This window comes from Varroa jacobsoni, unplaced genomic scaffold (assembly GCF_002532875.2).
Source record: "Varroa jacobsoni isolate VJ856 unplaced genomic scaffold, vjacob_1.0 contig01887, whole genome shotgun sequence".
Lineage (NCBI taxonomy): Eukaryota > Metazoa > Arthropoda > Arachnida > Mesostigmata > Varroidae > Varroa > Varroa jacobsoni.
Window position 1 is genome coordinate 37,015 of NW_019214715.1, and position 11,870 is coordinate 48,884.

At 39.8% G+C, this 11,870-nt stretch overlaps 2 protein-coding genes and 1 long non-coding RNA gene across 3 annotated transcripts; 1 reads left to right on the forward strand and 2 right to left on the reverse strand.

Moving 5' to 3' along the window:
* Nucleotides 1-1,798: 1,798 nt before the first annotated feature.
* Nf-YB (nuclear factor Y-box B) lies at nucleotides 1,799-7,504 on the reverse strand. Its single transcript, XM_022853601.2, has 6 exons — nucleotides 7,415-7,504; nucleotides 5,757-6,058; nucleotides 4,561-4,705; nucleotides 3,954-4,176; nucleotides 3,463-3,592; nucleotides 1,799-2,690 (listed from the first exon to the last, which is right to left on the reverse strand). Exons 3-6 carry the CDS (start codon nucleotides 4,676-4,678, stop codon nucleotides 2,382-2,384), a joined length of 780 nt encoding a protein of 259 aa, XP_022709336.1. The 5' UTR covers nucleotides 4,679-4,705; nucleotides 5,757-6,058; nucleotides 7,415-7,504; the 3' UTR covers nucleotides 1,799-2,381.
* A 43-nt stretch (nucleotides 7,505-7,547) lies between these two features.
* LOC111272263 (protein KRTCAP2 homolog) lies at nucleotides 7,548-9,254 on the forward strand. Its single transcript, XM_022853602.2, has 3 exons — nucleotides 7,548-7,692; nucleotides 8,034-8,179; nucleotides 8,372-9,254. Exons 1-3 carry the CDS (start codon nucleotides 7,557-7,559, stop codon nucleotides 8,561-8,563), a joined length of 474 nt encoding a protein of 157 aa, XP_022709337.1. The 5' UTR covers nucleotides 7,548-7,556; the 3' UTR covers nucleotides 8,564-9,254.
* LOC111272264 (uncharacterized) lies at nucleotides 8,402-11,855 on the reverse strand. Its single transcript, XR_002687414.2, has 3 exons — nucleotides 11,348-11,855; nucleotides 10,882-11,092; nucleotides 8,402-8,513 (listed from the first exon to the last, which is right to left on the reverse strand). It is a non-coding gene; the product is annotated as an uncharacterized LOC111272264 (long non-coding RNA).
* Between the last annotated feature and the right edge of the window lie 15 nt (nucleotides 11,856-11,870).

The window sequence follows — 11,870 nt, forward strand, 5'->3', positions numbered from 1 at the left end:
TCATCTTGTTATTCAAGGCTCACTCCGAATCAGCCCAGATATTCACATAAATAACCGCAGGTATTCAGATATTATGATAATCGGAGATGGAGATTGAGATAGCTAACTATCATGAAATGAAGCATAAGAGAGGGAATGGTGCAAGGGCCTGCAGTACCAGTTCTGCCCAGTTTCCATGGAGCTTCAAAGTCGAGATTCTATTAATGATCGAAGCACTATTTGATTTGAAATCCTAACATCGTAAAGTTCACAGTGGTGCTGTCTATAGCCTATAATGCGGAATTAGGTGAAATGCTTGGCCGCGCTAAAGATGGCAGCGAGGAAATGTGGTGCCTGCCAACTTGGTCCAGCTGCTTTTGTTTGGGGTCGCCATTAGCCAAAAATCTTTGAGGACGGCTGCTTGAAGCACAAGTAACTGAATTACCTGAGGGTATCCACTGAAATCGTGTCTTATAAGGCAATGTAACGGTGCGTACCTGAATGTGAATGAAGAACCTGTTATTTAAATAGGCCCATTCGAGTTTTTAGGTCAATCGCAAGTACTTAATTGAAAAAATGAACGCCTTGAATGACATGTGTAGTTTCAACACCGTTAGGTGTCGTTTATCTTAGGCTGTTATTCTAGTTCTCATGTGCTACTTCTAGTGATCTTTGGATTGTCTGTATACTTCCCAAACGCTTCGATTTAAAATAATCATGACCGTAGTAAAATAGCTTAAACTATACTTTTACGTATAGCAATAATAGAGACAATCCCTAAAGAAATATCCTATTTACACGACAGAAAAATCTCTAGCGTTAGTGTTTATCGCTAAGAAGAGATGCCTCTTTAAGCTTTGTAGGTTTTCAAAGTTCGTTTTCGATTATTTTTCATAAACATAAGTTCACTAAATATCAGATTTAGTTAACTACTGAGCTGTACCGGTGGAATTACGTGAGGCCCTTAGTTTTGGAGATCCAATTTTAGGTAACTGACGACATTGCAGTGTTACTCTTGAAAAATCGACGCTCTAGAATAAAGTACAAAAACCATTACGCAATTTCCGAAGTAATTTCTGCTTTGAATCAAACATTTTAACCGCTAGGTTGATAAGAGTTAATAACTGAATTATGAAAATTCAGGTTGCTACGTATTGAGATGAGTACAAACCCTGCTGAAACAAAACGCTTTGAAGAGAGATAATTCTAGCTTTATATTATTTGCATTAAACCTTAACGATTTAAACCTTAAATAGGGTGTTCGTTTCGACCAAATTGTTGAGAACAGTGTATCTGGATGAAAAGACAACTCATCCACGCACTACTACTACTATACAAGCCTAAAAGCTTACTATTGGAAACAGTACCGAATACCCAGATTGGCATCAATAAACCGTGTTTAGTGCCTTTTATACAAAGAGACGCGTGGAGAACATGTCAGATGGTACAATCATATTTATTTCGTATCAATATACATTATTTGTACATATTCACGCATCATAAATTTTAGATTAATTGGGCTAAAAAACCTGTTGACCAACCTTCCATTAGAATTGACAAAATTAATCTTGTAAGCTACACAAAAGACTACGTTAGTACAGACTGACACTTTGCCATAAGAATGTTGATCTTCTTAGAAAAAAATTTTACAAACACCTTATAAGACTAATTTGGTCATTGAAATTTAGAGCTAAAGGCGCTGAGAGGCGCTAGTTTAGATAGACGAAAAAGGATACAGTTGGTCAATTAAACGTCTGAACTTTGTTCTAAAGGCTATTTGAAGATCGAGTAATTTATTGTAATAAAAAATTTTCTAACATCGAATAACAAAACAGGCAGTTGTCAAACTGCTTTTATTCAATTTAGTTTACAAAACGTTTAATAACCGCATTTACCACACCTGCACGTCATGGGCACGAGTCTCATCTACGTGCAGTTTAGATGGTCCATCGCCTCCATGTAATGTTACAATATATACTCGCACAGAGATGAGTCCTAGCGATTCACAGTCTCATAACATTTTAATGCGCCGCCAGTGTAATCGCAGTTTATCAATTAACCTGTAGTAAACTGTTATCATCTTTTGTTATTCAGCACACCCACCTTGTGCCTCATTATTTTAAATACTATCTATGTCGGCTCATGGATGCAAAAAGCAATTTTATCTGTTGTTGAGGTCACTGCGCGCACGAATCCTGTGCGTGTTGTATGTTGTCTGGCTAATTGCTAGACATCGAAGCCCAGTAGCCGGTTTATACATGCACACCCAAAGGGCAAACAAACAGAGACAAAAATGTTCTCTTTACGAATATTTCGAGATCGTAAATTAATGCATTTTATCCTAATATATAGCTTGTTCCGCCTTGACTTCCTTTGGGAAGACAACCTCCTTCTCCTTTTCCTCAAAAATCCCCAAAGCCCGTTGTGTAGATGACATTATGTTGAGAACTGTCCTGTTCTAACATGTTGGCAGCCGTAATGAATGAGTCGGTCGCCACACCTGTGAGCTCGTCGACAATAACGGTGCCATCACCGCCTGCTTCGGTAGAGGTTCCAGCCCCAGTCTGAGTAACAACGGTGCCATCGGCGACCACAGATCCACCAGCGCTTGCTACAAACTCTTCCTTGACATCACCTCCGCTAGTGACCACCCCGACCGCAGAGATTTCACCAACACCCCCTCCTTGTCCGACATTACCGCCCTCAACGGGCTGAAAACGTAGAGCATAAATATGCACACAGAGTTTATTTATAATCTGTGAGAGAAAATACGATTTAATAAGCGTATTTAATGGTCGAAAAAAAAATATTTGGTGTTAACAATTTTTTAAAAGCTAACCAAACTAAAAAACATTATATGGGGTATAGGAAAGAGGCCTAAGGTTTTACTGCTTTGTTTATTAAAATCTTTTCTACACGGGATGATAATAACTAGCCATTTAAACTGTATGACTGGAATTTACCACAAAAATGCTGTTTTTGTGCAACAATCTGAAGCAGTTTAAATTTTGTGCAATAAATTATCTTCATTTTATCGTTCATTGTTTTTCATTTTATTTTAGTTGATATCTTCTCATTCTTTTTATGATGTTTTGGATCTAGACCGGTGTAGACAGTTTTTCTTACGTCGGTTTTAGATTTTTTTTCTAATTATTTAAATAAAATATATTAAAAGAAATAGACTTAGCATTTTTAATTTAAATCCTGTTTTCTAGGACTATTTTTTTTTATCCTATCTTGGTTGGTCAAAATATTTATTTTCGTAAAAACTTAAAATTTCGGTAAAACTTCGTTATTCGCATAAAAAATTTTTGATTGTAAAGGATGAAGACATTTTGTAGGAGACACATATTACTTTTGAACTTAATATAAAAAACTTCCCATTAAGAGCCAAGAACAAGACACTTTATTAGTTCGTTATTTTCTGTTATCAGCCACTTTATTTCCTCGGAAAAATTACCAATACGTCAATGTAGTATTTACCTTAACACCCGTCTCCCGGTATTTCTGAAGATAAATCTTGAGAGGTTCAACGTAATTATCAAAGCCGAGACTCTGCATTGCGAAAAGAATATCTTCACCATTGATCGTTTTACGCTTTTCTTGGTGACACCTAATTAGTGTTAAGCGAAAACATAGACATTACATTGTTATATTTTTTACGTTTTTTGTATATCATATATTTCATAAAATATACAAAATCACGTCAACTAGATATAAATGCTAAAGGTGCATCAAATACGATAAGATCATACATGCGTGAATGCTTGGCATAAAATATCCAAATAGTCAGCTTGGCTAATTTTATTCATTATTTCGCACATGCAATTTAAAAAGTTAATGATTTTGGCATGAATTAAAAAAAAATTGCTTCCTATTTAGTGCTCTATAGAAGTGTCTACACCAATAGCAACACACTACAAAGCAACGGTGGGCAAAGATAAAGAGTTACAGAAAAAACTGGCGCCATCTACCTGTCGGAGGCCTCGGATGTGATGAAGCTAACGAATTCAGAAACACATTCCTGTACGCACTCCTTCGCATCCTTGGCAATTTTGCCGCTTTTGGGAATGACGGTCTTCATGATTCTCACGACGTTCGCGATCGGAAGAAACCTGTCCTGTTCCCTCAGCGGCCCCACATCTCCGTTCGAGGCGGTATCCCCACTCGCATTTTGGGTCTCCTCGCCATCCGTTCCTATAAAGATGAAAGGAAATTCCAAGGAAATGAATTATTTGATATTCTCATTGCCCTTACAGATTTAATTACGTAGTGTGCCTTAGGACTCCGAAAAAAGTTTCCGAAGTGTGCTATGATTATAAATCGTATGCTTTGTTGTCGTGCAAATAACCCTGAATTCGAGATAATCATCTGAAAGTATGACAATTTAAATATTCATGTATTACAGCGTGAATTTTTTTAATTTACCTAAGGTTTTCTGTTACGGCCGTACATAACTGAACGCATTTCATAAACGATATAATGGATTAACTATGACCTAGTCATTAAAGGATATAAGGCTTAGTATAATTTATTTCATGAACAGGCTGGTTCATTTCATTCAAGTACCAGAACTCGTACCAGATAGCGAAGCTTCAGTGGTGACAATGAAATGTTGTTGTGGTTGACGGGCCTGCACTCCGCCACTATCGCCAATAGCGAAACTCCCGTCCGTAAGGGTTCCGTTGCCCGTGTCCATTTTCACGAGCGTTTAATAGCGATTCATCTGATATTCGATGTGCGGTAAAAACCAGAAAAAAACGACATCATATAGCAAAAAACGTTAACTCAGCTGGTAAGATTTGAGACATTTTTAAGGAGCAATGATGCCCACGTTTACTGATTACATAGGAAAATACATGGGCAATTCTGTAACTGTATGCGATAGTACTCAATCTGTGGTTGCTACTAGAACTTTGACGATGTCCATATACAACCATTTTCAAATGTTTAGTTAATTTACTGTCTCTAGAAAGTACTTGATTCAATGACAATAAAGCTACTAAGCTAAATTGATCTTTATGCACCCAATTTCAATATTCCTTTTTGGTACAACAGACCATGTATTCAAGGATCATAAGTTAAATGATATAGGATGATGTTAAAATCTAAGGCCTGACAGTAAACTTATCATAATAGCATTTACTTCCACAACTGTCAATCTGCCAATGTTTGAAATAACTAAACTTGAGTCTGAGTCCGGCAGTTTGGACTTTCGACATAAGCGGTCCAAATTCCGGAAAATGACCCGCTAATCTTAGGACACGTAGTTTAAGCATACATTGTGATGGCTTCTCAAGGGATGGTTTCCTAAATGTCTGTCATGATTATTTATAAATGGTCTCGTGACCCGGATTTCCACAGAAAAATTTTTACAATTTTTTTTGCCACCGTGCGCTTTTGAGTTCAGTCTGTTGATAGGTGATTCCGCTGGCACTGCGCCATCTTCGATGGCAGATGTTTCTAGCTAACAGTACTTTTCGCTGAAGCTGATTGTTGCAAAAAGACTAAAAACATACCAATTACAATAAATAATCAGCTTAATCTGCCTATATAAATTTCCGTCACTGACTTTGCTATCTCCATGATTGATTACATATCGACTTCCTTTTGCCAAAAATTGTCAGAAATATCTGTTTGTATTAATATATCCAATATAACACAGATTAGATAGGATGCAGGTTAATAACCTTTGAAGGACATCGCAAATGATAAAAATGAAACATGACTTGTCTGCGGCATATAACGAAAATATTATACATTGCCATAAATATTACCTGTCCACAGGTGGTGTACGGCAGAGATTGTTTCAAGCATCAACAAACCATCCGTGTTCCTTCTGATCGAGGGCACTGATGTGACAAAACATTGTTCAGACCGTAACGATGGTCCTGTAGGCGGCCGGTTAAGAATGTCACCGGAGCCATTTCCACGCAGAAAATACTTAAGCAAACTGCAGTAAATCTTTTTTACGTAATACGATCTGCGTCGTCCTCAGCCCGCTAGAAATCAGTCTGTCTTTTTCAGGAGCACTACGTTTCCGTTCGAGCATGCTTCATAGCCCACTGTGATGACGAAACTGCAACCGTGATGACCACTTAGTTAATGTCATATGTCACATTACATGAAACATTTCAAAAAGATCCAAACGTCGCACAGAAAATATCGGCCTACTGCTAGGAACACCACCTTCTGGTCGAACAGCACAATAACATAATAATAAAAGCTCGTGTAGATGTACAATGAGCCAAGGCTCACTCTACGGGGTAGTACCCAGATCAGTTCGGCGGGCGGACAACTGCAATTGCGTACCAAAGATTCACTCGTCAGCTTTATTTTGCATTCATTCTCGCACTCTGTTTTCTTATTAGAAATGTACACAAACCTGAGGACAAACAGACGAAATGGCAGACGACAGTCCGAACCGAACCAGAATAAAGGTTCGGTGACTGCTTTCTCCACTAACATAGCAGACGCCGTCTGTTACAAAGGGAGAGTAGGTATTGTTTCGTTTACAGAAGTGCGTCTTGTCCAAGACAGAATCTGCAAACAAACTATTAACTGGCCACCAGAAAGACGATCTATTTTTGAGGAGCTGTCGAGGCCCAAGTTGAGCTTTATAAGAAAGACTGAGACGTGCTGGGGACGCATCGAGGAGAATAGTTGAGCAATCAAAAAAAACAAACAAACCGCTATATAGACGCTCCAGTCCTATTTTGATGTCAGCACTTGCGTACAGGTTTCTGCCGTTTATTTTCTTTAGCTGGTCGATTCGTAAGTACATATTGATGAATGTATACCAATTATAGCTGTACAGAATGGAAGCAGATTAAAAAACAGTGTATATACAAATATATGTATGCAATAAAAAAATAATTTTTTTCTCCATTTTCGTCTTACTTATGTGTGCTGGTAGTGTAAATTTGATTTGCAAATAGTAGTTAAAATGTATCAAGATGTTTGCATATGTAGACTTCTCAATGTTTTTGTCAGTTTTTATAAATCTTAGAAGATGCCGATCGATCCGGATATTCTACGAGATTAATGCAGAGAGGCCGAAAATGGTTACTATTACTATATGAGCCGTAATTTAAATGATTTAACTATTTTTTGCGATCGATATTTTGTGGTCTAGTTTAAAAAGTGTTGGAGCTAGCTTTCCATTACAGTAGTCAGTTTTGCTCTTAATTTTAACACAGCATTCATGTACGCTTAACTATCGCTTTGGGACAAATCCTTGGAAACATCTTATGTTTAGGTCAAATGCGAGGAAGCAAGTAGGGTTATAATTTACTACGAGCATGACATGAACATATAAGCGCAGTTTACTATTTTACAGTGTTTCTAAAATATGAACACATTTAAGATTTTCTGCGTAATGTAATCTGCCATATATTTTTAATATTACTACGTATTTTTAGTACTATATTCTGACCTTATCCTGCTTTACTTTTTCTTACACTTCGAAGGTATCTTGAGACAGTACACGCGTAAGCACTATCATCGACATCGAACCGTAGTGGAGTATTAATAGCTGCTTTACAATAAAAGCGGGCTAGCGAAGATAAGTCAGGAAAATGGCTGAAAGCGCAGTGTTAATGAGTTCACATTGGGCATCGGGACTCATGTCTACGTGCCTCGTAGTACTTCTGTTCGCTAGTCTTCAGATCTTCAAGGCCGCCTTCACTCAGACTCGCGCAATGACCGTCCTCGGTGCGTTGCACGCGATGTGCTTCAGTATGAAATATTTAAAATGCAAGCGTAGCGCGGAAGCAATGCACATGTGCAACGGATTACGACTGAATTGCACATATTTTATTAAAGGCGTTAAATTATTTGGCATACAAAAAGGTTCAATTGATCTGTCTAAAGAAAAGCTTTAAATCGGCATGATTCATATATTCCCAGTAGATTTCCATGACTCGTTAGCTCTGGGCCGATACAGTAACACTGGATCACAGTGAATATAAATATGACAAGGAATAGCGCCAACACATAGCGTGGTGTCACGGTAGAGGAATTATAATACCTTTGTTTTGCTTCTGATAATTCAGGCGGTTATGTTGGTTCGTGGCTTTTCATTCTTCTGCTAACGGCTGTGTCAAACTTCGAGATGGCCGCGTTCGGATCCGCCTTCCAGAGCAAACTGCTTCCGGAAGTAGCGGGTTGCCTTGTTCTTAGCCTTCTTTTACTGGCACAGGTAAATACATTTTGTTGGCACAGCGAACCGTAAGTGTTTTTTTATATTCCTCCATGTATGAATACTACGTGTCGTGCTTTATCCCGCGCTGTCGATACTCTTTTCCCAACGTTCACTCTGACTGCTTTCAGCAAAACTTCATGACGTACTGCATTTTAATTGAATATTTGTTTTGTTGATTTTATATCGCAGATTCATCGAGTTTGCGCAACAACGTGTGCGCTGTTCTCATTTGTTGCGCTTTATTATTTGGCTGCCGTTTCTGTCAAGGCCTACCCAGGCCAACAGGGTAGCGGTGGCTCCTTAGGGGTGCATGAGGGTCGAGATAGGACTTCTGTAAGACATTATCAATATAACAAAGGCAACAAGAGAAAAGGAGCTTAGGTTAAGACTGATACGTATAATCAATTGTATTTAGACGCTGCTTTACAATTTCATCAAATGTGCATATCGATACTGTTAATTAAGTATGAAATACGGAATAAAAAAGAATAAAGACTGCAAGAGAGAAATTTAAGCAAGGGATAGGGCAATAGGTAAAATAATCAAATGTGTATGGATATTTAAGACACGTCTTTTGACAGTATTTAGAGGACAGCGCGTTAAGTTTAAACAAAATATTAGGAAACATTCTCCTAAGTATGTCATGTTAAAAGATAGTCCGGATATTACCTAGTAGAGAGTATAACCTGCTACGTTAGCGCTGAACTTAGTCTTATATAAAGTAAAGCCAACATAAATTAAATTTCGACGACAATTTGTTCACCGACAGGCACGGAGACAGTACATCTTGTTTTTACTAGTTCATTTCACTCATTTGCATATGGGGCCTAATACTACAGTTAGGATTGTGTACATTGTACAAAGGACATGAGATTTTATGCTTGCAATATCCGCAAGACGTGTTTTCAAAACTGACAACATCAAGTTTGAACGCATCGGCAGCGAACCAGTCTTTTGTTGTATGAACTAAAAACGGATGCAGAGAATTGTTGGCTTATCTCGTGTGTTTTGAGTTCCAGTTGATAATACAATATTCGTCCATCGTTTGTTAATAAAAAATATTGAAAATGTATACAGTGTTGGTTATTGCAAAGTGGATCACCTTTAAAAGGGAAGTGTGGTAGATACTGCTTACAATGTCGAAATATAAACAAGCTCTTGATCTAGGAAATTCTGAAAAATCATGTTTCAAATCGTAGTCTAAATGATATTCAAAACTGACTTATCTTTACATTTGCATATTAATCTATTAGACAACTAGGCTCTGTGGGAGTAAGAAAGCTAGAAAAAACGTTGGTTAGAAGCAAAGGTAGATTTTTTTGAATAATTACTGTAAGTTTTGAAAAAAGCTGAAGAAGTTGAGGAAACTATAGACTCGCTAACTTAAGGATATTAAGAAGGCTCAATAAATTTTGGCGAAAGAAAACATTTTTAAAAATTTTTTATTGTCTTATAGAGCGTATTGAACAATTTTTTGATACATTTCTCTATTTTAGTTATCGGTTATTTTAGCTATTCTCGGTTAAGCATTCGAACAGTAGTTTCTTCTCGGTAGTAGAAAATTAACACACTACATATAATTAAGATATTAGCAAAGACAGGAAACTTTACTTACTCTCTATATTTTTGTTGCCTCTCATATTTTTTGGTTTATTAAAATTGTATTTCATTGTTTTTTGTTGCGAAGAGCATTTAAATTAAGCTATCCAATTACTTGCAAATTATGAACAATCTGCCCGATTTACTTTTTATATACCATCCTTAGCACATGCTTTGTAAAAACGGTAAGTGGCTGTCCTTTAGAGATGTTCGTGCTACTATTTGGGTTTTTCGACTTTTCCGGATTTAAGCAATTTTTCATTTAGGTGATTTTTTGTTCAGCCGATCCCTTTTACGTTATTTATGCTTGTTGATCCTAATAGAGCATTTTCTGGTAGAATTAAATCATAATTTTGGCTTTCAAACGTTTCTTAGACATTAAACTAGTGTTGTTTCTTAAAATACATTTATTTTAAGTACTGCTGATGTCTTGTGTACACCGAATGGAAGGTTGAAGTGTTTTTCGGGTTTTTAAGAAAGCAACCTAATATAATAAAATCAATACGTTTTTTTTCACTGTACGGTTGCCTGACAGTTTGTAGTACTTTCTCTTGCCGCGTTCGTCGTCGTGGCGCGTTATGTTCGCCCGACTGACAGTTGTCTCAGTAGAAGGCCACTGCCACACAGCAGGGTCCCCACCATAGCAGACACACAGAATCGAGATCGACACACCAGCAGAATCATCGCACGAACCAACGCATCCAGTACGGCGCTTCCGCTGGCGGCAGACTGGAGAGGGCCAACAAACTCTCGTTGGCCGTGTTCATTTGTTGTTATTATAGGGGACCGTGGCTATGAATGATAGCGCACACATTAGTACCACATAGACGGGAGTAGCTAAGGAGCCAGCCACACAACCCGTCGACGCCAAACTTACAGAAAACCACACAGGCCGAGCAGCGACAGGCCGGTAACGCTTCAGCAAGGCCTCATCATTTTATATCTATACACGCCCATAGCAAAACGTACAACAGACAGGTCACTGCCGAAGACATGCAACTGGCAGCGACATGCTCACGCTTCACCGAATCGAAACCACAGTCAGACGGCCCATAAACAGGGAGCAAGCTCTCACACTCTCTTGTCAAACCCTCTCGTACCTTCTCTGAGTGCTACTGCTGCTGATGGCTCACTACAGCGCGGCGGCGCCAACAACCAGCAGGTCCAGTGAGGGCCGCCCAGCAGGCAGCTAGAGTCGTCAGCGGCAGAGTCCCGGCCTGACTAGAGCAGAGCTTGTCCTTTGTGAAGAGAGCGGAAGGACCACTTGACGAGTGGCGGCGCGAAGGATCGCGAGCTGCTGCTACTGCTGGCCTGAAATGGACAAAGTGGATACGGACTGCTTCAGAGCCAATACAGCGTTGTTATACATTGAGTCAGTAACATACATTCGGAAGCTGCTGGCTGTAGCAGTAACAGTACGAGAGGGCGCAGCCACCGCACCGTACTCAGAGCCGATTTGGAACTGCTTGCTCCGAGCAGGCGGCGCCATTCCTGCTGCTACAAGTGCATCGGATGCTCGTGGAGTATCCGAAACAGACAGACAGCGAGGTACACAGACACACTCACACAGGCACAGAGACACAGGATGTCCACAGCCAAAGACCGACAGACACCACCCCAATAGATGAAGATACGACTCCGCTCTCGTGCGGCAGCGGCAAACAAACAGGCGCGCTGAGAGCACCGAGCGGCTGCTCACAGCTTTCCGCCGAAGAGGAGCTGAGCCGCTGAAGTCTAGCAGAGCTTGCCGCGGCGCTAATACACGCTGCCAGCGGTACCATTGCCAGCGGCCGCGGAGAAGGCAGCGGGAAGGAGCATCGACAGCAGCAGCAGCAGTGGCGGCAGCAGCAGCAGCACGCACAACAGCGGGTCACGCTTGTCGGCTCTGGGCTCTCTGGCGGCGGGTGACGAGGCGAGATGGCCTGCCAGAAGCGGGCGTAGACAGCCATTCGTTTCGTGTTGCTGCTGTGTTGTATTGCTTCTGGAGAAGAAGTGGAGAAAGAGTGCGTGGCAGCAAAATGCTGGTGCTTCTCTGCTGTTGTGCTGTGGCCAGCTCGGCGCGGTTGATGGGTCCGCCATCTTGAATCGA